Here is a 24945-nt window from a genome sequence, read left to right on the forward strand (position 1 = left end):
GCCTATTCAAATGTAGAGTTGATTCCATCACAGAGATATTATTTACATGATCCCACTCATTTCGTAAATGTAAAGGATTGTTTTTTTTTAAAAAAGCATGGCTACAGCAATAAAAAGGATAAGTCTGAAAGAATAGGAGAGTGTAGCAAAGCATACCTGTTCAAATCAACACAACACATCCTTAGGAATCTCCAGCATTACAACTTTGAAAGGCTTTCCCACAAGTATTCATTTGTGCAAATGCACACACTGCTTTCCTGCCAGTCTGCCCACACACAAACAACAGTTCTGCTGGTATTGCTAGTGAAACAGTGGTGGGATTCAAATTTTTTTACTACCAGTTCTGTGGGCGTGGCAGGGGAAGGAGACTGTAAAATCTCCATTCCCTCCCCACTCCAGGGGAAAGTTACTTCAAAATCCCCATTTCCTCCCGATCAGCTGAGACTCGGGAGGCAGAGAATAGATGGGGGCAGGACCAGTAAGAGGTGGCATTTACCGGTTCTCTGAACAACTCAAAATTTCTGCTACCGGTTCTCCAGAACTGATCACAATCTGCTGAATACCACCTCTGCATTGAAACAAAGTGGTTGGGCACATGGATAGTGGAGACAAAGTATCAATCCCAGCCATGGCTCGCCACAAGAATGTCCACACACACAACGCTCCTGCAACAATTCCAGGAGGAAATGTGCACAGGGTGGCTAGGTTTTGGTTGTGGTGGCAGCGGTTCACTAATGGACTATTGGTGGTGGTAGAACGGGTACGAGATGAGGGGATACGTGGCCGACGAATCTACAGCATCGTGGCTTCGGAGCGTTGTGATCCCATATCCTGGCTAGAGCGAGCAGGAAGCGGCTGCAAAAACTCCGAACAGCTGAGACATGCTACAAGGGTGGGGCGCGGGTGGCGTGGCTTGTTTAAATTGCGCTGAGCGGCGGTTGCTCTCAGTGCCGACTTTGTATGGAGCGTACTTGTCTTTTCCTGATTCCCGTATATAGCAAATTAAAACCAAGCACTGATCATCCAAACACGGTGAACTGGTTTTGATTGTTTCGGCGTTCACATAGACGTAGATTGGAAAGCCAAGATAAAGCTTTTGAAGAACCTAGCTGCTTTAATGCTTTCAGGAATAATGTTTTAATCAAGCCCACTGTGTTTTGCAAAGTGCCCCTTTTCAAACTTTAATCAGTCAATATAAAGATGCTTCCTAGATTTTGTGCAGCTGTGCGCTTGCACATCTTTGAGTCAGTGTTTACTCCTTGCAATGGCCTGGATTGGGGTGGATAAGCCCTTGTAGTTTCTTGGCAAAATTTCGAAGGAGATTTGTCATTGCCTTCTTCTTTCTAGGGCTGAGAGTGAACAACTGATCCATGCTCATAACTGGCCTAAAGGAGGGACTAGAATTCATAGTTTCTAGCTTGGATGCTTTAAGCATTATACCAATCGTAGATTTATTTAGAATAGCTACATTTTGACCTTCAGAAGGCAATCTTATATTAAAAAGAGAGGGAGTCTTTCAATCAAGATTTGATTTGTTATATATCTTCAGAAATCTGTGAAATCCTTATTTATAGAAATGTATCTCAGTCCAAATGAAAAAGAGGAAAAAACAGAGTGATATATACAAAGAATGTCTGAGGTATTATTTTTATACAGTCCCTGTGGATTGGAAATAATATTACATTTTAATACTACTTCATTTGACTGTTATTATTCTGCCTTCCTAGAAGACTAAGCCACTGGCTGAGTCTTGGCTGCTTTCAGCCTATCAAGTTAGTAACATTGCTCTAATCAGATGGAGAATTAAGCTTCTGGATTTGTGCCTAGATGCAGCCTTTCATTCACAGAGAGATTAAAAGCAAAGGCAAGACATACAAAACGCACAAAATCAAAACTGACTCTTAATTCCAAACAGGGTGCGTTTTTTTAAAGCAAGCAAATATGATTGCAATGAAACTGCAGATGGTAAAAGTCATTTACCAATTGGATGCTAGCGTCCGTTCCAAATGCATCTCATTTTTAAGCAGTTTAATATAATCCCCTTTGGACTACAATTCAACCAATAATTTAATTAACAGTAAATAAGATGCATTTGATTTGTACTACCTTGTGAATAATTTTGTAAGAAACTACATATAATAAAGATAAATGGAAGAAATATAAAATAGTAATTGCTATATTTTGGAAGATAAAACAGGTATGTAAAAATGCAGCTTTAAATATTTCCAGCTAGTTCAGTACATTTTCCATTATAAAATATGGGAATGGAACTTCCATTTTTATTGTACTGCTATACTGCGGGGTAAAGTTAATGGAAGTAGAAGTAACAGGAAGTGTTTAATGGAATTGTATGTAATGCCAGACTAACTTCATCAGTCAAAATTGTTAATTTCATTTTTTTTTTTTTTTTGGTTACAGAAATTAGGTGATTGTTTTCATCAGCTAGATATACCAGGCTTTCCTCTACCATATTCATCTGCTATCTCCAACCAACTAAAAACATACATAGATCCATGTATGAAAAGATGCCCCACACCAAATAAGAGAGAAATTCAAGAGGAAGCATAGGCTGACAGCATCTTCAGAGACTGACTGTCTCTGCAGAAATCTACTAAAGGACTAGTTATCTGGTTATTTGATGAAGAATTTAAGTGCATCTCCTCCTATACTCAATCTGTGAGTTTGTAAATATAGAGCATCACACATTGCTAAATATTATAATTGATCTTCTAAAGGGAATTAAATGTTGAAACTTCTTTCTGCGTAGAGAAGCAAACTGAACATATCAAGTTTTCACAGTGGTTAGGGGCAGTCAAAAATATTTCATTTACGTCTAGTTTCTATGAAGTCATTTTTCTTTGCTAAATTCTGGAACAGTAGCACTAAAGTCATTCAGGTATCATGTTAGACAACACTTTTTAAAAAAGGCGTACAACTTGTACTTCCAAGCAGTCCTCACAGTCACAAGAAAATTGTAGGAAAATATTATTAAAAGACATATTTTTGCCATCATAAATATCACTCAATACAGCACTGGAGAGTTATTGCATTAACAATATTTATTTTTTAATGAAATGTACATGTAGAGGAATTTTTTCCTCAGTTTTTCTTAATGTGGCCCTAAGCATATTACTAAAAGGGACAAGTGCATTTCTCAACCTGAGAAGAACCGAGTTCCCTGCTTTAGAAAAGATTGAAAAGGCCACTGTCTCTTGAGTCTCCCACTCCCTTTTTCTCTACCCTTATTACAGTTAATGAAAAAGAAACTAGGAGGTTTGGCGTTTGTTTAAGCCAATTAGGTTTACCAGGGCAAGAAATGGCTAGGGAAATAAAACAGACTGATACTGTAGATTATGGTCCTTCTTTTTTTCCAGTTAACTGAGAACAGATGTGGAAATCACTGTGCAACAATGAGACATTGCATTCTTCAAACCTTTTAAAGTACAACTCTCCTCAGTCCAACCAGTATGCCAACCAGTATATCAGGGACAGATCTGGAATGGCAGATCTAATCCAAATCAAATCCATTTTAATCTCTCACCAGTAAAGACAAAGTTCCAAAATAAATGTATTATTTTTTATACACTTGTTCAATCTCTTGACGCATTCTAGAATTTATTCAAGATATATACTACTACTATGATTGCCAATAATGTTCTTCAGTTATTGTTGATTTTCTAATTAAAATAGAAAATACAGCTTGACTAATAAGGGCTGGTAAAAAAAATAATATTTTTTGAAAGTGGAAGTGTTTCAGAAGCCTTCTTTGGGCTCTCTGGGTATTTTGGGCTTCTTCAACCCCATTAACTGAAGTCCAATACATTGGAGAACAGCAAATTGGAGAAATTTCTACAGCTGATACTTCAGGATATTCTGTTGCACAAAAAAAAAAAAAATGGAATGACACTATTCTACATGAACACATGAACATAGAAAGGAATGTGAAAATGCTTCATATGCATCTTTAAGTTCCATATAAGGTGATATGATTTCTTAAACATAGTGTTAAACCATGATAAATAAAAGTGAAGAGATCAGAAACTGGAACAAGGTCAAAAATTTCCTTCTGAGTGACCAATCAGAATGTATTCTGTTTACTGTCCTATTTTTATTTATTGTATTTATTTATGTATTTATTTGTAAGCCACCTTTATTATTTTTCTAAATAATTCAAGGCAGCAAATATATCCAGTACACCTTCCTCCTATTTTCCTCACATCAACAACCCTAAAAGGACAGTTAAAGTTGAGAGAGAGTGACTGGCCCAAAGGCTTTCGTGGCTAAGGTGGGACTAAAATTCACAGCTCTCTTAAGGATTAAAAAGTAATATGAAGAAACTCTTTCAAAAATATAACATTTAAAAATTATTTCATCTCCCATAACAACAATAAGAATACTTTCCAATATAAAATTGTCTATTATGAATTTATCAGTTTTTCAAATGCAAAGCCTTTAAAAGAAATCTTTTTAAAAATGTGTTTGCCATAGGATTGGGTTTGTATGCTGTAGCCGATGTTGGTTGCTTCCACTTTCATTAAATACCTACTTTAGTAAAGCATCAAGTAATTACTTCTTATACATATGTTATCTAATTTTACAAGACAGTTTCAAAAACACCCAGACTTACACTGGAAGAAAAACCACAAATCAAGGTGCTTGTTTTAGTAGCAGATAGAAATTGCACATAAGCAGCTGTCTGTGGTGATCTAAGCACAGAGCTTTAATTAAAAGTATTACATTGCTTTTATACCAATCCCCTGATCTCGGTCCTCAAGAGCTTGAAAGCTATAGAAGAATCTCTCAGACAGGGTTTAAAGCCCACAGAGGCTCTCAGTGACTGTGCTAGCTGAATTATGATAGACTTTGTTCCTAATACAGATTTCCATTTAAATTTAATTATTGATGTAAGCAGTTTTCTAATGCTACAATGTGACATAGATAAAAACACAGGTCCTACTGGCCACAATTTCGTACCTAGTGTGTGTGAGTGTTTGTGTGTTTTAAGGAGATTATGTTGCTGAATTATCCTGTCACATTTAGAATTAGAGCAAAAACTCCCTTTGGAAAAACCCTGCAAGAAATCCACAGCATACATCCTACCATAACCCATTCAGCTTTCTAATCATTATCTATTTATAGATTACATATCTATTTATTTTAAACAATCACACTGTGATTGCTTTTGCTGACCATTTATTCTATACCCTAGAACTGGAATACAAAAAGTATATATCAAGAGGAAATTATTCATAATTATTCATTAGGCAGGAGATCAGCATAACACTCCTTATTTTCAGGGGCATTCATAGACAGAAATAAAATAAAATAAAGATATTAGCAACAACTGCAAAATTAAAGATTTGTTCCTTTTATACATGGAGCTGCCATCTTGACTTAATATCTCTCCCACTTTTCACAGATGCCCCCTGCTCTTCAGGTATTATTTCATTTCATTGTATTCATTTACACAATCTTAATACCAATACAATCTAAGTGACCAGTTGCAATGGTACTTGGGGATGATGGACCATGGGAGACAGGGGGAAGAGCTGCAGCCAGGAGAACATTTGGATAAGAGGCAGCTTAGCCCACAGCAAGAATGCAGGCATGGCAAATGTCTCAGAAGGAACCCTCCATAGTTTATTATGTGGTAAAAGTGACAGATGAGAAATGTGCTTTCTGAGTTCAAGGTTCTCTTACCGTAATCTTACAATACAGTAGAATTAGTTAACCTTGGTGTGTTTCCAACCTTCCACCTAAAAAGGAACTTCACAACCTTCAAGTATGTCAAAAGTGAAACATCAGCCTTATCTCCAGGGACATGTTCTATGCTGCCAGCAAAACCACAGGGAAACTCTGCCTTCTGGACACATTCTTTACATTACTTACAGTGCCAGGACCTCATATAAGGCTCTCAAAGTTCTTACAGGTGTTGAGAAACATTTTGTATAATGTGGTTCCTAATGTAACCCAGCACTACAAGTATAAGATCTTATAGGCAATAACCAACATTCTGAATTTGGCCTAAAGGCAACCAATGCAGTGACTGCAAAGTAGATGTGTTATATCTGCTGAATTCTATATCAACTGCAACTTCAAGCCATCTTCAGAGGTACCCCACTATCATCAATCCAGTAGGTTGTTATACATTACATACTTCCAGCAAAAGCGAGGAGTATAGCAGTACCCTCAAGTCCCAGGCCTGCTCTTTAAAGGGAGTAAAAAAATCAATGTTAGAACTGATATTTAGGAAATGTCTACACATTTGCTGATAAGTACCGGCAAATTCTTAAGAGTTCATTTATTTATCTAACCCCTCCCAAAACCAGTTTATGACTTCCATAGCATTTCCACCTCAGCCTAGGGCAGCAATGCAATGGTAGATATATCACCTTTATTCCTCACTGCTAATTGGCAGATCATCTTTCTCAAACAGTTTCAAGTAGATATGGGAATGAAGATTGTGATTGCACTCCTTTCTCATGAAACTCATTCAGATATATAACTTGAACCACAATATTATGGAACTTCCCACCTCCATCCTTGGGAGCAATGCACTAGAATACCACAATATTAAAGGCTACTAAGTGATCGAGAGCAATCAAGAACTTCACCCAATCCTAACAAAGGTAACTCAACAAGTAACTGATGCTTTTTTTAATCCTATGTGTGGGCCTAAATCCTGACCTAGGAAGGATCTAGATGATCTACTGCTTCTAGAATCTTTTGTAGCTGTAATTGTTGAGAAGATAACATCCATTATTTTCCTCAACAGTTTTCTCTCAAAGGAAAGCATAAATACTGCTCAAAGTTTGTCCAGTATGTCCAAATTTAGAGAGAATGGTTAAAAATGAAACTGTCGAGTTCAACTACAGCGTTCATTGTATGCACTGCCACCTCCTATAAACTAAATATTGGCATTTCTATTTATAACTAAATGATATCACTCATCTAGTTGGGTGTGTCTATATAGCATTAATTTGAAAGTGAGTAATTCATAAACGTTCATGATCCAGAGAGATGCCTCACCAATAGTAAATATTTTGCCATACAATGAGTAACATAATTTGTTTTTCTGGTACTAACTGAGTGACATCCGTGCAAAAAAACCAGGAGTGTGGGGGTCCTTGGTGCTCTCTAAGCTTGGTGGTTTTCTTGCAGATGTTTTATTACCAACTAAGTAACGTCATCAGTAACGTCAACATTAAATTCAAGCTTTATTTTCTTCTTTAAAAATGTGCTGATATCAATCACAGCTCCTCAAAAGTTAGTTTTGGAGAATGCTTTTATAAATGGTGCTTCAAAAGATCTTAAACTGATACACATGGCACACACTTGCTTTAGTTTAATTTCTGTTGTGTGAGAGACTTGTTCGTTTGTATCCCACCTTTATTATTTTTAAAAGTAACTCAAGGCAGGGGACATATCCAGCACACCTTCCTTCTCCTATTTTCCCCACAACAACTCTGTGAGGTGAGTTGGACTGGACTGACAGAGTGACTAGTCCAAAGTCACCCAGTTGGCTTTCATGGCTAAGGTGGGACTTGAACTCTCAGTCTCTGGATTTCTAACCAGGTACTTTAACCACTAGACTGAACTGGCTCTCAGTCTATATAGCAAAATTTCTTTTAAAAGACAGAAGGAAAAAATCAATGCAGAATATAGCTTAGTGCTTAGTGTTCTAGTAAACAAGTAGGCATTCTCATCCTCATTTCACAAATCCATAGGAGCCTTACTAGTTCTTACCTTCCTCTCCACAGGAATGGCATTGCAATTGTTTTCTGTCATGTAGAGCACATACGACAAAATTTATCTAAGATTCAGCCCTAAAGGCATTACAGCTGCGATCTGCTCTCAACAATGGAACAGGTATGATTTTCAAGCTCTACAAATGTCTCAAAGCAAAAGAAATGCTTACAAAATATATAAAGATGAAAAAATGTTTAAACTGTTTAATTGTAAAAAATTCAAAACCTGAATTTCTAAAAAACAACTATGTCTTCAGGAGTTTTATGGATTGAGAACAGGTTGTAAATACCACAATCAATAAACCAATCAACGTTTATTTTGCCCAGTCATTTTCTCTTCTAGTTACTCTACAGTCCACCTGTAAGAATAATTAGCAAACTTTTTACAGCTTTAAATGCAAATAAAAAGCATATATGTATTAATGCTAAAAGAGAGTAAAGCAAGGCCCATGCAAATTGTATGTATTTTTAGTTTTAATCACCTCCATTTTAATGCTGATTTTTCTATTTTTAATCTGTTTTTATTATATTGGACACTCACACAATACGCCACCCAAAATCACCTTTTGAGGGATGGATGACTATATAAATTTGATTTAACAAATAAGTAATATTAAAAACATTTGTTCCTACTTTTTAATAAGAATTTAGGCCTGTTTCAGGAAGGCACAAACTTGTTATAATAATTTGTTGTGTAGGTCATTGTAAGGGTAGCCTGTATTTCACTTATGCCACCTGTAGCAGATAATAGCACCAAGCAGAGGAAAACAATTTTAAAAGGATTTTGTGGTATAGATGCAAGACAAGAAATGTGTTATGGCACACCAGTGAGGTCACCAGTAGCAGGCAGAAAAGTGCCACAATTCAGAAAACCTCAGTCAATTCAACAAGTTCAAACACAAGCACTACTAAGAAGATCAAGAGTCATGTGTCCTCAGCAAGTATTTTCTTGAATTCTGTGAAAGATGACCTCACTTCTAAAAAGAGGTCAATCTTTGACATCTGTAGACTTTTGCAACGGATACTCTTAACAACTTTAGTGAAATAAGCTGGTTCTTTGGGTAATTGCTGTATTGTTATGATGAAACCAGGCACATTATGCTGATGTATGATTAATGCTTATATTGTAGTTATATTATATCAGGTTATATGACATCCAGAATACCTGCAAACTTGAATTTTTTAAACAGAAAATCGGGCAGACCTGGCAAAAACGAGCATACAAGTAGAAAAAAAAGGATGCAAAGAAGACAGGTGTTCATAAAAGGAGAAACATACCATACCATTTGTGCACAGCATTCAGTTGAATAAATCATATAAAATGAGATAGTCATGTTATTCATATTGCCGTAAAGATAGTCATGTTATTCAATAAACACGTAGAGAAATACGTGTTTATTTATAAAGAAATTACTTTCTTAAAACAGTATTTTTAAGCGATGGCAGTGGTGGTTGCTACCGGTTTGTCCCGGATCGGGTGAACCGGTAGCGGCAGGAGGCTCCATCCACCTGCCCGGATGTCTCTGTGGATGTGCAGAAGCATCGTGCGGAAGCGCACGAGTGCCCACAAGCAAAACGGTAGTGGCCGAAATTGAAACCCACTACTGTGTGATGGCTAGCTTCTTCTCCAAAATAAGAAGACCGTGTTTAGACTCATTGAAGCTACAGTAACAGAAGTAATTTATTTTTCTTTCCTGCCCAATTTTCTATTTGGGGGGGAAACTTTCTTCAATCTTAACAGATCTCCCCAGTATTCCTATAGTTTATTACTTTATCTGCTGCTGGAAAATATCTAAAAGAAAAGGTTCCAATTGGAGGCAGAAATATATAGCTGACTCCTTGTGCAGTCTGCTGTCACTAATTGCCGGCAATGATATTAATGACCCAGTAATTGCAGTAAGAGTGGCACTGAAGTGGAAAACATCATCTCAAGGCAGAGTTCATCTTTAGGTGGTAGGCCATCACCACTGACTGATTTAATGCCTAGTGACATTTCAGACTATAACACTACAGACAAGAAATGTGCCACTCACGCTCTAATGACTTAAATGGACATGACGTTATTTGCTGTGACTGCAGAGTCCAGCAGTACCCTCACCCCACACCAAAGTGACACAGGGTTTGTCCCACAAATGAACCATGTTCCTTTCAGGAGAGATAATGTCTAATCTAACAATCTAGTGCCACTTTCCACATTTCGGCTTCCATAAAAAAAATACCTCCTACTTTTAACTTCAGCACAAAGAGAAGTTTGTTCTATTGCACAATGGGGAAAAAAAGCTTTTTTTAATCCTGTAACCACAGCCTACTGTAAAAATAACTTAGCATTTAAAAATCAGCAAGTTAGGTTGATTAAGATCGACCTTTTAAATTTGAGCAATGTTACAAGAAACATATTATAATATATTGCTTTGAATCTTTGATGCTTTCCTCACTTTAACAAAAGAATTTCCAACAAAATGTATTTCATACAGTGCAAACAATATAGGACAATTGTACATTAATATCCTGAAATGAAAATGAAAGCCTTGTACTTTCTGAAGCATTTTTGCCTGAATGGAGATCCAGGGTTTAAAGCATCTGCATTTTTGGCAAAACTTGTGCAGCGTCTCCAAAAGCTAACCCCAAGCACAGATAACATTATTCTTCAAATGTTTTGCACAGCTCTAAATTAACAAACAAAAATGGCCATATACAGGTAGCCCTCAACTTATGACTGGACTAGAATTAGAACTAAAATTTCTGTAGTAAATCAAGTCAGACTTGATTTTACGACCATTTTTATGGTGGTCATTACGGTGAATCCACTGTTGTTAAGCACGCTCACAGTTGTGTGAATCCATTCTTCTGAATGGGCATTTTACCAGCAAAAAAAAATGTATAATCATAAATACAGATTATATGACCGCTGGATACTGCAAAGGGTCGTAAATGCGAGCTGGCTGCCAATTGCCCAAATTATGATTACAGGACCAATTGAATTTTCTAATGTGATCATTTTGCTATGGAAGTTAATATAGCTGGTAATCTAGGACACAGTACAATATATACTAAAAATACATACAGTTGATCTTGCCCCAATATAAGAGCAATCAATATGGGTATAAAAACAGTTTTCAAAACTGAAGCTCACACACAATAAGTGCTATAATCACTTTTTTTTTTGAACCACCCTTTACAAAAACGTTTTCAAAACTAGACTTGAAATGCTGCAATCAGTATTCAACTCACTATTAGAAGGGAATATAAAGCTTGCATTCAGCTTCTCCATTCCTGCAAAGCAACTGATACTAGAAAAACTAATTGTGATATTGGTTGTACAGCTAAGCATTTACCATTGTGCAGCTCTCTGGATCACTGACATCTATGATAAATTGTATTATTCACACTGGATCTAGATAGTACAGTGGTTTAGTGTACCCTGTTATTAATACAGCTGCCTGCAATTTCTGCTGGTTCGAATCTCTCCAAGGCTCAAGGTTGACTCAGCCTTCCATCCTTTCTAAGGTAGGTGAAATGAGGACCCAGTTTGTGGGGGCAATAAGCTGATTTTGTATAAAATATACAAAAGAATGAAGGCTATTGCTTAACGCATTGTAAGCTGCCCTGAGTCTCCGGACAAGGGCGGCATATAAATCAAATTAAAAAAAAAAAAAGTTATATGGACACACCTTAAATGTTGTATCATTTAGTTTATAGAGATGCCAACATTTACTTTATAGCAGGTGGAAGTTTATACAATGAATATTGTAGTCTAATTGAAAAATTTCACTTCTAAACTCAAATTTGAGACATTTCGAAGGTTTCCTTGTTTCTAATTAAAACTTGGATTTTACATTTTTATCATGATGTATAAATAAAGGAGAACATCATCATGACAGTGTTTGAAAAATCCTAAATAAAAAAACTCAGATGGAGTTTTCTTTTATTTTCTTTCTTTCTTTCTCTCCCTCCCTCCCTCTCTTTTGCACAAAATTTTCTTCTTATCCTATTAAATACTCCAGGGGAAATTTATCTATAAAACTGGAAATGGGAACCATTACCATCCTTACAATATGTTTTATGGTTCTGTTATTCCACCTCTACAATTAAATATTTTGTGTACCTTTTGCTTATCATATCTACCCAGAAAAAAATAAACACGTTGCAAAATGTATTGTGTTACATTTAAATTTATTCTGACTTTTTTAAACAGGCCTACTCTTCTACAGGATGCAAATGACTTCCTCTGATTTAATGAGAATTCTTCAAATCCCACTGCAGGAGGAAAAGAGCCTTAGGGCACTAATTTTGCATAGTTTTACACTAGTAGTTAACTTTACACATGGGAGTAGTTTTACTTAAGTCACAGAGATGCTTTATATACATAAAAATCAAACCTCTGCGTGTAAGCCTTTGTAACTAGTAGTTTGTGTTATTTATTATGTTTAAAGCATTTTAGTTTAATTTAATACTAATCTGCATAATGAATACATAAAAGCTCCTTAAGCAGAAAAAGGAGACTCTCCTTTGTAGAATTTAATTGTCAAAACTTTTATGTGTTTGTGTATTCACGCATGCATGTGAACTAGTCATGGCATGAAATATTAAACAAACCAGCTGAAAATATTCAACTGATTATAAAACAGTAAAAGCAATTCTAAGCAACTCTGAAATGCTTCATTTTCACTTGTAAGCAGCGTCTTCTATCTTCCTGTGTACTTTAATACCCACCATACCTTGGGGAAAAGGATGGCTCACCAGTTCCCGCCTACTTACAAGTACAGCCATTTTGTTCTTTCATTTGCTACCCATGAGAATAAGAATGGTACTTACATATTCCCTTCTGGAGTATCTTTCTATCTAACTATAAATGAGATCAACTGATGGCACTGCCTATGTAATGCCACATATATGAATGAAGGCATTGTATAATAGCCACATTAGTATATTTACAAGACCCCAGTGGATTAAAAAATGCACTTCCCACAGATTCTACATCCATTAGTTCTATCCACAATGTACAGAGAAATGGGGGGAGGAGAGGGAGACCTAAAAATCCTTACTTTTCCCCCTTCGGTAATTTTATGTTGATGATGTATATTTAATTCAAATAGAACTGAATTAGCTGAATTAAGAATTATTCTCCAAAGATTCAGTGACTGAACTTTCTGTATTATATTACGCTAGGAGTCAAAGGTAATTCCTTTCTTTAACATTAATAATTCCAAATTTTATTAGTTTATCCAAATACAATATAAAATACAAAAAAAGATAAGGGAAAAATAAGGGAGAAAAAAAAGGAAAAGGGGAAGATAAAAGTGTAGGGCAAAGGGCAAAAAGAAAGAAAAGGTGTTGACTTCTGACTCCTTTTGGTGCAGTAGAATAAGATAATAGCATCAAACCTCAATGTTTTACTTTTATATAATAATACAAACTAGCCATTTCTATAACAACAAACCTACTTAATCAAAACCTCAAATCAAAGTTTCATTTTTTTTCACTCAAGCACAAAGTCCAAAAGTGGTTTCCAAGTAGAAACAAAATTAATTTTGTTTTTAATCAGAGCAGTCAATTTGGCCATCTCTGCTAACGCCATCAACATTCATCCATTGTGGGAATCGAAGTGTCCTTCCATTTTTGTGCATAAAGTAATCTTGCTGCTGTTAACATATATAACATCAAAGTCCTTGGTTTTTTTTTTTCTAAATCTTTTCCATTAAACCCAAAAGAAAAGTTGAAAATAATTTATGTATGTGTAATATAATTTAAGACAAAAGAGAGAATGCTAAGATCGTATTTTGCCTATGGTCATGCAACATGATATTCTTTATAAGTGTTCACATATTACAATAAAAGAAGGTCACGTCCTCAAAATCTGCAGTTTATCATTTTAAAAGTTATTGCTTTTAAAAAAAATAATAATGGCAGCCTATAAAAACAAGAACATCAGAAATAGCTGGCATTAGGGAATGGAAGTGTTCCTATTCAAAACCTTTCGCTAATACTATTGTGTATAAATACGTAGTAGAATTTTGGTTTTTTAATTATTCTGTTGAATATAATTTTTCTGGACGAGATTATATTTTTAAAGTCAGGAACAGGTTGAACTACTTTTGCTTACTTTTGTTCGCCCTTAGAGTCAAACAGATGGAGTTTTATCCATTTAAGAAGGCATATCTGGGAATATCAATTGGAAAAACTAACAGTGTAATAACTTTTGTAAAACAGTCTACAGTAAAACACCCAAATAAGAAGGAAATGTTATTGTGCTCATTTTTATCAATGTAAGAAATATATTTTTGTAACCTATAAATTATAGGTTATACATGCATATTTATTCCCAGAAAGCTTCTATGGCTGAAAGTGGAGTTGAATTATATCCTGTTCTTGGCAATCTGACTATAGAAAATTCAGTTTTGCAAAAATGAAATTTGTGGGTTTTTTTTTTTTTAAGTAGCAACTTTTTCTTATCATTCTTTTGAACCATGGACTTTTTTCAGATTTTAGACTAGATACAGTAGTCATAATCAAAGTCACAGTAAATAATGCCTGATATCTGTGTAAAATCTGTAATACTCTTTTAATCCTTTTCTCAATTAGGATTTTTCTTATAATTTTTTTTTAAAATCAAGTAACATCATTAAATCTGTATGCCGATAGCAAACAGTTCATTGTAAATTACAGGCGGTCCTTCGTTAAGGACATTAGGACCACAATCTCCATTGCTAAATGATGTGGTCCATAATGTGTGATATCAAATGACCACATTACTTAATGCAGAAATCCCAACAGTCCCTGCTGCCATTGTTAATTGAATCCCATCAGTTATTAGGAAAGGTGCCCCTTATCCAAGCCATTCCCAGTTTGGTGCCCCGAGTCTCGATAAGGTAATTGTTGTTTCTTCGGTTTGTCCTAGCTGCCTATCTTCCCCTCATCTCTATCCTTTTGACCAACCTGCACAGCGGCACTCCACAGTGGCAAAATCTATGGCACTGGAGCTTAAAAAGAGGCCTGCATCTTCAGCAGTATCAGCCAGCTGCTGCCATTTCTGGATTGCAATTTAAACCCCAGTGCTGGTGGCGCCACCATTGCTGAGGGGTGCCACCTCAAGACCTGGGTTGCAACCACCCCTCCCAGTGCAAAGCCCCTAACAACTTGCACTCTGCAAGCCTTGTTGGCCGCAGCAACTGTTGGCCACATGTATAGGCCTTTTTCCTTCACATGTACCATTCTCCTGATGCTTTGGAAGGCAAAAATTTGAGGAACAGCACACTCAATTTGAAGGAAGGTGAACACACCTTCTCATGAAGTTTCAGATGACCTCAAAAGTCTTCCGAATCATCACAAAAATGGTGTGTGCACCTCTGGAAAGAGGCCTGGTGCAGCCAGGAGAAAACAGCAAATGTTGACTGAGCACAGCAGGGCTGGTGGAACCCATAGTGACATTTGAACAGTTGCTGATCATTAAGCAAGGATTATCTGCAATTGAATCTAGTTCACTATTCTCATTTCTGCTTAAAAGTTATGTTACTTATTTATATGATTGTTTGGCACCCATGTTACCATCTGGGCAACTTACAATCATATTGTGAGCCATTTGCTAAAAAAGGTAAACAGTTTCAGAGTTACCTACCACTACTACCAGTAGGTTATCAAAAGTTTTAGAATCTTGGCTGGTTAAAAAAGAAAAAATTGAAGACAAGGAGAAAGTCATTCCTTTTCTGACCTTACTTATGGTCAGTTCAAGAACCAAGATTAAATCTTATATTTGTTTCCTCCTGCCAAGTGTCAGTTAGGAAGTGGATCACAAGAGCCTTCATGAAAGAATTATTAACTGGATGAGAGAGTATATCTTATCAAGTATTGTTACTGAGAAATACTTTCAATAGTTACTAATATCTGGAAATGGTTCCCTATAAGACTACTTGGAAGGAATCAAATTGGTTTCCCAATAAAAATACACAGACAGAGCTATAGATTAAGTTAACCAACCTCAGGAGATTTTGTTACACTAATCAAGACAGATTCAACTGCTGTAAATCTACTACTGTAGATTTCTACTTAGCAAAGTTACAAAGGGTAGGAATGCAATCTATTCCTTGCACTTTTACTCTTATTTATTCTGTGATTTACCCTCTGTCTCTTCTTTTCTGTTTTGTGCTATGTCATCTTTCTTCAAGAATGATCAAGAGATAAGAAAAATAACAACTTGGCTACTTTTCTTCAGACTTTTACTTAACTTTGTTCACATACAGGTATTTGACTCTTGCATTGGGATTCAGGCTTTTGATATGACTTATAGGCAAATTTTAAAACTATTTTATTTAAAAATTCATGTGAGACAAAGTATCTCAACCTATGGTCAGATTTTTATGAAACAGTGTTTTTGATGAGGTTTTTCAGTGAATTGTACACTAACCTGTGATCAGAAATTAGATCTTAAAGGCACCACCCCATAAGATCCTATCAATTTTTTTCCCTAAGCTATTACAGTAAGTCTGATACTACTTCCAAGGCACCAGGCTGAAAGATGTAAATTCTCTAAACCCCAAAGAATGCTATAATCCCGGAAATGTAATTATTATACTGTATTACCATAATGAAATAATTATACAAAAATGAAGAAAATGAGTCCTATTTATGGATTTACTTAGAATAATAAGTTTTCCATAAGATCCATTTGTCCATAAGTCTCAAGTCATAATTAAAATGGTACAATTTATGTCACAGTTGGCCTTCTATTGAGAATTAATCCCCAAAGCATTAAATAACTGATATATTTTGTAACAGCTATTTGAGCACAGAGGGACCTATACTGTACATTTTCATAAGGAGTACTGACTACTATCACTAGTTTGAATTCTGTAGCTTTTATTCTAGCAATATAAAATTTACTGATTCACTTCTTTCTCAGAAGTGTTAAGCATTGAGAAGTCTTGCATGTAAAATTACAACAGCCATATTTTAAAACAGATCATACGTGCACCAAATTAAATTTTCAATATTCTATTTTTGTTCTGAACAGCACACATTTGAATTTCATTAATGATATTTACTGTACATATGATGAATTTACTAATTTTAATAGTACTTTTTTTAGTCCCATTCTGTTCTTTACAATTTTTAAATGAATATACATAAAAGGAATTTGTTGGCACTTTGTTTTTCAGGAATGATTCAGAGCCTCGGTGGTGCAGCGGACTAAAGTGCTGTTAAGTGCTAGCACTTAGCTGCCAGCTGCCTGCAATTAGTGCAAGTTCGAATCTCACCAGGCTCAAGGTTGACTCAGCCTTCCATCCTTTCGAGGTAGGTAAATTGAGGACCTGGATTGTGGGGGCAATAAGCCAACTTTGTATAGAACAACACCGCTTAGGGGCCAAAAGCCCTAATAAACAGGTATATACAAAAAATATGCAGGCTATTGCTATAATGCATTGTAAGCCGCCCTGAGTCTACGGAGAAGGGCGGCATATAAATTGGACTAATAAACAAAAGTAAGACAAGGTTTCTTTAAAAAATATATAATTTTTAATACTATGCTAAAATACTATGCCTACTTACATAGGAATAACCTAATAAAATCATTTCTTTTATTTCCAAATGGATTAAAGGCACTAGTGGGTTTCAAATTTGTTTGCTATCGGTTTGCTCGTGGGCACTCACGCACATTCGCAACACTTCTGTGCATGTGCAGAAGCTTCTGCGCATACACAGAGACATCCAGGCAGGTGGGCAGAGTCTCCCGCCACCACTACCAGTTTGTGCAATCCAGAGCAAACCGGTAGCAACCCACCACTGATTAAAGGTAGTTCTCAATTTAGGACTAGAATTGGAACCAGAATTTCCACTGCTAAGGAACGCAGTTGTTAGGTAAGTCAAACCTGATTTTACAATCTTTTTCTCAAAATTGTTAACTGAAATACTAAAGTTGTTAAGATAATCACATGCTTGTTAAGTGAATCTGGCTTCCCCTATTGACTTTGCTTGTGGGACTCTGTCTGGGAAGGTCATGAATGGTGCTCACATGACCTTGGAATACTGCAACCATCATAAATACATGCCAATATCACTCAATTATGACTGGGACACAGCAATGATCTGTTGCCAGAAGAACAACTACATCTACGTATTGCCCTGCTGGTCTCTTGAGAAGCAGGAACGTCCAGCTTCTTCTTTTCACTCAAATTTAAAGCACCCCTCCACAAGACAAGGCATCTTAGCTTTTTCCCACCCATCCTTTCACCTCTTTCCTGGCACCACTGCTGTACCAACTAACCATACCCCATTTTGATTTAAATATCTAGTAACCAAGAAAGAAGAAAACAAAACTGTTCATGCAAATACCAACAAAATTTACTCCAATGGTATTTTATGTTTTCTATCTGAAGTTATTACCTCACTTTGTGATCACTTTTCTTGTATGTTATGTGTGTATAGGAAACACACTGCCAAACACATTGAAAGGGTTAAAGTGTCATTCTATTACAAATTAGGATTGCTATTTATCACTGAATGAACATTGACTGGATATTATTGTATCTTATTACATCTTAAAAACCAATGTCTTAGTATTGCAAATGGGATTTAGGGAAATTGTATTAAATCAGAAAGATGACCTGTGGGATACTGTCCTTTAATTTCTAGTATAACTGAGTTTTCTTTTTCTTTATACTATTTAAACTATATTAAAATACCCAGGTATTCATCAATTACATTGCTAATGTTGACAGTTCAGCCTACCCCAGTTGTCTGAAAACCTGGAAATAAAACAGGATCTAAAAACAGTAAAGAGGAAGTTAATAATAAGCTACCATGAAAATACTTTCAATGAAAACAATATAAATCCTTTAAGCTTCTTACTTGATTGAATACAGTGAATAAATTAAGAAATAGCAAGACCAAAAAAGAAAGGAAACAAAGTTATTGTTCACTTACATATGATGTAATAGTCTTTGTTTCTCTGAAATTCTAGACCCCAGAGGTTAGGGCTAAACTCTTGAAACTTGATGGTAAACTTAACATCTTGATCAGGCTTGGCACAGTTGAGCAGAGGAGTGTTGTCCTTTTTAACAGTACAGCTGTCTGCTTGGTCTTTCTCAACCATATAGACTTTGTAGTACTCATACTGACCACTAGTCTTAGAGTCCACCTTTGGGCATATAATATCCAGTTTATCTCCAATCTTTGGATACAGTACTAATCCCTGTCCAGGATGGAATCTAAAAGAAAAAAAAACAGATAAAAGTCATTCATTAGATAAAGAGAAGTATCATGTCCATAAAAAGAAACCTACAAACCGATGATGATGATGATGATGATGATGATGATGATGATGACAATAATAACAACAACGATACAATCCAGGCTACAAAAGTAACAATAGGAGAAACCCAATTTTAGTTTTCTTTACTATGGACAAGTTGAAATCCAAAATGATTTAAGTTAACCATCACAGAATTCAATTGCTTTTAATGAATCTACCTTAAGAACTCAAATTAAGTTTCATTCAACAAGAATTAATGAAATATTTTGTCCTCAAGCTTGTTCTATGCAAAGAGATACTGGGTCAAAAGAAATGGATGAAATAGGATCATATGATCTAGTATCCAAATATCAAGTATTGGATAAAACTATTTAGTGCTATTCATTATACGATAAACAACTATTTCCACTGAGGTAGCAGCAGCATCTCTCTCCTAGTCTGCCATATGGAGAACCAACAGCAGCTGTAGCTTCCAAGCACTGGATATACATTTGACCGTCTTTTATGACATCATTTTATTATCCCTTAGGAAGGTTTCAGCTCATCTTTTTGAAACATAAAACAAAAGAGTAAAACTTTTGTTTGTTAAAACTAGAACATGCACCAATAACTTGTTAAATGTTCCTAGTATCAACCAGACACATTAAAAATTTCAAATTACTTAAAACTGGCTATTCACTATTCAAGCAACTCAGTTTACCTTAATGTAGAGCCCTAACAAAGATTAAGGTTTAAATGAAAATAATTTCTTGAAGTATTGGTTTAACTCCAAATAAATGTACTCTTTTTAAGCAAAAAAAAGTCACTGCAATCTTTATTTTCTGCCTATGATGCATGAGTCCCAATTAATATTTTTAAAGCTATGGATGCAGAATCTCCCTAATATTAATACCCTCTAATATTAATATAAAACACCTCCTAATCTAAACATTTCATGGCAGTTATCTTACTGTAAGAGAAAACATTACTGAAGAAATTGGCTTCTTAATGAATAGTTATTTCCAGCAGTTTATATTAAGGACTCCACAGCAGACATTCACATGATCAAAAATATAAAATAAATGGATTCAGCCTGCCTTGGCATCTCCAAGGCAGGCTCAAAGGCACAAATTGTATCCAGGCATGCAGATTTTATAGATGAGAATAACTCGGATTACTGCAGATAGAGAGTTGTCATAATTTTAACTTGGCCATTAATCAGAAAGATAAAAATCTGAAAGTTTGTATTTACACACAGTTAAAGCTGCTATATACTATTTACATCAGTGGTGAAATCTGAACCGGTTTACTACCGGTTCACTGGCCGCGCATGCGCAGTGCACACCATGTACCAAATGCGAGATGCGCGCAAGCAGTGCACACCAAAAGGAAGCATGCGATAAGTAGAACAGCGCGCAAGGGGGGGTTGATCAGCTGTGGCGCGCAATCTTTTTTTTTTACTTTTAAAACCTCTTCGGCTAAAAAGGTTGTAGAAAAAATGCTTTTAAAAGTAAAAACAAAGCCTCTGATGATCGCACAGCTCAGCTGGGCATGGAGGTGGGGCAGGGATTTTTGCTACCGGTTCTCCGAACCACCCGCCGTCATCCCTACCGGATCAGGCGATCCGGTTCGAACCGGGAGCATTTCACCTCTGATTTACATAAACCTTCAGCAAAGGAGGCAAACTATGAACATCTTACAGTAGCTGATAACAAATTAAATGCCCCACCCGTTTTGGAAAAGGTACATAAATTGGCAGTGCTCAAGCTAATTAAAACAGATACACAGTTTTTGGGCTTGATCAAAAACTTCCTAAATCCCACACATGGTACTAAACATCTGAAGCACCTATCCTCTTTTTAAAAAGTGCAGTGTGATATTTTACAGCAGGTATAAGCTACGTACATCTATAGCAGTTGGGTGTATCTGGCCGCAAAAACATGAAATAAAAAGTGCCCCACAATTGACTTACTGTTCACTCCCTCTGTACATTTTTATTCAAGTAAGAAATCATATAAATGAAGCAGAGGAGCCCAAATAAGTATTCGATGAATATAAATGTAAGGTGAGGCAGACAGAGAATATATAACTTTTAGGGTGGATATACAGAATCAGATGAACAAAATGGATTTAATCTTCCTTTAACTGTTTGAGCCACGGTGGTGCAGTGGTTAGAGTGCAGTACTGCAGGCTACTTCTGCTGCCTGCCAGCTGCCTGTAATTTGGCAGTTCAAATCTCACCAGCCTTAAAGTTGACTCAGCCTTCCATCCTTCCGAGGTGGGTAAAATGAGGACCTAGATTGTTGGGGGCAATAGTCTGACTCTGTAAACCGCTTAGAGAGGGCTATAAAGCACTGTGAAGCGATAGATAAGTCTAAGTGCTATTGCTATTTGCCTTACTTGTAGCTGCGACAACAGAAAATATGGAACTGCATATGGTTACTAGGATTCCATCCAACAGACACAGATTGATGGCACCTTTTGCCTAAACATATCCAGCTTTTATATTATCCTACTTCAGCACTGGGACAAGCAATTTGAATATGAAATACACAAACTCCAGAAAGAGATTTATGGGCTTATTTTTACTTTGCTGAAACATCCCATTATTCTTGAAAAAAAATCTAGAGTTAAGACATTTTAAATTTGAAAATGTATGAATACATACTATATCAGTATTTACTGTACATTCTAAAACCTATTTTTAACTTGGCTACAATTTATGTCTCCTTGTTATGGCATATTTTTGTGATTTTTAGAGAAAAGGGCATGAGATTGTGTCGGTTGGTTATATCTGTGTCTCCTAAACATCGGATACTAGGAAAAAACGAGCCTGTAGTCTAAAAGTGTGACCATCAAGGAACCACATCATAGTTACCTTAACCAGTGGATGGAATCCCATTCCTCCTTACATTCACAAAATGTCTACACTACTGCTTCCCAACCTCTGTCACTGAAATTACACAAATATTAAAGTTGCCAAGGCCAAATATTGCTATCAACAGAGGGAGTACTCCTCCAAATATGGTTCTACTTTGTAGATTTATCTGATTTAATCAAAACATATTTATTTTATTTGTACCCCATCTTTACAAATAACTCACGATGGCGAACACATCCAATACATTTTCCGACTCCCATTTTCCCCACAATAACAATCCTGTGAGATAGGTTGGGCTGAGAAAATGACTGGCTCAAAGTCACTCAGCTGGCTTTCACGGCTAAGGCGGGACTTGAACTCATGGTGTCCCACTTTTCTAGTCTGGTGCCTCGACCACTAAACCAACTAAACTACTAAACTGTCTCTATTAGACCAATCACACAAGTAATATATTTTCTCATTCTTAAGATCGGTTTACTTGCTTCTTGATACAGCTAGCTTTACTATCATCTTCATCTTTGTCATCTTCAATATTCGCAACTCTCAAATTATGACCATTTAATTAATAATGGTGTGAATTAATGATGGCTCCAAAAAAAGTGAGGTAAGACTTAAATGTGGATTTACAACTATCACCGTAACCTTGTGGTCATCTGATAACAATTCTGGCACTTAGGAATCATTTTGCATTTACAACAAGTTGCAGCGTTCCACAGTCATGGAATGTGAATTTGCAATCTTTTGGGCCAGTTTCTGACAAAAACTGCCATTGGGTAAGCTAGATTCACATCTTTAACTGCATGACTTGACTTATGACCATCATAAAAATGTTCGTAAACTCAAGTCAGGTCACACGATGACTCGAGTTATGACAGCAATGACTTACAACAGAAATCCTGATTCCAACTGCAGTAATAAATCTTGGACTACCTGCTTAGACTACTTCTAAGTAGTCTACTTAGAAGACTACTATGGAATTTTATTTTTATAAAAGCAGAACTTAATTCAAATTATTCAATTTGAGCAGAATCAGTTTATTCTAAGAATATGTCATTACTGAGGACTGCAACAGGACAACAGCTTCTAGATAAGCTTAACAGACTTTGATTTTGTAACACTGTGATTCTTAATCCCTTTTTATACACTACATTCTCTTCAAGTGATGAGGAGATTATACAGATGAACATGCAGGCTTCTCAAACATTCCCATTTCCTGTGTACACTTGAGATGAGGAGATAAATTTTGCACTTGGATCTGTTTTCTTGATTTAGAAATGTTACCAATTACAGGAATATTTATAAAGCCCAAACAATGGCCTCCATCTTTTGGGCCTTAGTTGAACACATCTGGAAATTGGATAGCATGTTATGGCAGACCAAAATGTCTGCCATGGGGAAAGGCTTGTCTATTCACAAAATGTCATCTGGAGAAATAGTATCTGGAGAAATAGCCTCCAAAACACACTATCTCCTCTAGGTTTCCTCCAGGGATATTAACAAGACCCCTGCTTTCCATTTTTGTCTTCTTATCATTGATGACTAACTTCTAAACAAATCTCTAAGCTGCAACCACCTACCATTTATATTCTCTAAGATTATATAGCATCAGGGACATTCTTGTAAATACAAGTAGTCCTTGACTTATGACCATTATTGAGCCCAAAATTTATGTTGCTAAGGGAGACAATTGCTAAGTGAATTTTGCCCCATTTTATGCACTTAACTTATGTTAAGTGATCCATTGTAGTTAAGTTAGTAACATGGTTGTTAAGTGAATATGGCTTCCCTGACTTTGCTCATCAGAAGGTCGCAAAAGGGAATCGCATGCCCTGGGACACTGCAACCACCATAAATATGACTTGGTTGCCAAGCATCTGAATTTTGATTATGTGATCATGGGAATGCTGCAATGGTCATAAGTGTGAAAAATGGTCATAAGTTACTTTTTCCAGTGCCATTGTAACTTTGAAGGGTCACTAAATGAACTGTTGTAAGTCGAGACCTGTAATGATGACACAAAGGTTTTGAATTGCAAAATGTCATGTCTCTAATTTCTTCAGATTAAAATGTTTCTTAAAAACGTATAAACAGTTTTACAGTTCCCAAGGGAGAATGTACTGCAGAACAGAGTAACAGAATTGGAAGGGACCTTGGAGGTCTTCTAGTCCAACCCCTTGCCAAAGCAGAAATCTTTATTGCATCCCGGACAAATGGCTGTTCAATATTTTCTTGAAGACCTCCAGCAATGATTGTCTGCAATCATACTGCTTTTCAAAAAAGAATGCAATGAAACCTGTTAATCCAAACAAGGTTTGGAATTAGTGTCAAAAATGCCCCTTCTTCTGGTTTCTGGACCTGCCTTGGATGCCAGCAGCCCTGGACACCTTCCCCTCACAAAAGGTCAGGGTGAACTTCTAACAATGCCAAGGACAGACAATGGCTGCTGGATCTTCCTCCTTCAGGAGGTCCAAGACTGGTGTCCTTTAGAAAGGCAGAAGATAAGTAGGAGCAGCAACAATGCCCCCTCCCATGACTTTTATTATTAGATTTTTATTAACTTTTATTTTACTAGACTTGTATTAATTTCTATTAGATATAAATCAGAAAAATGAATGAATACATATTCTTTTATTTATTAGATTTTTACTCCACCCTTATCAATGTATAAGTAACTCAAGATGGCAAATTTATCTAATACTTCTTCCTCCTGTTTTCCCCACAACAACAATTCAGTGGGGTGGGCTTGGGTTGAGAGAATGTGACTGGACCAAAAGCACCCAATCAGCTTTAATGCCCAAGGCTGGACTAGAACAGTCTTCTGGTTTTTAGTCTGGTGCCTTAACCACTAGACAAATATACTTCTAGAGCAGGGGGTCTCTAGAAGCAAAGCTGGCTAGGAAATTCTGGGAGTTGAAGTCCTCCAGGCTTAAAGTTGCCAAGGTTGGAGACCCCTGTTCTAGATCATGTTCTTGTGATCTCCACTAGAGGTGGAGGGATGCCAGGTTAAAGACATAGTCCTAGAATAAATAAAATGTAAAAAAAAAAAAATCTACTACATATATATCCAAACCAGGATACAAAATATTTCATAA

The 24945-nt window shown here is 36.2% G+C and overlaps 1 protein-coding gene across 1 annotated transcript in view; it reads right to left on the bottom strand.

The window, feature by feature from the left end:
- The window catches only part of EFNB2 (ephrin B2), a 46638-nt gene that overhangs the window by 7417 nt on the left and 14276 nt on the right, over positions 1-24945 (bottom strand). The window contains exon 2 of the mRNA XM_070943216.1: positions 18666-18949. Within this exon, the coding sequence (XP_070799317.1) occupies positions 18666-18949 (284 nt within the window). The remainder of the gene's footprint in view (positions 1-18665; positions 18950-24945) is intronic.

This window comes from Pituophis catenifer, unplaced genomic scaffold (genome assembly GCF_029215685.1).
Source record: "Pituophis catenifer annectens isolate HBS135680 unplaced genomic scaffold, rPitCat1.0.hap2 SCAF_4, whole genome shotgun sequence".
In the NCBI taxonomy this organism is placed as follows: domain Eukaryota; kingdom Metazoa; phylum Chordata; class Lepidosauria; order Squamata; family Colubridae; genus Pituophis; species Pituophis catenifer.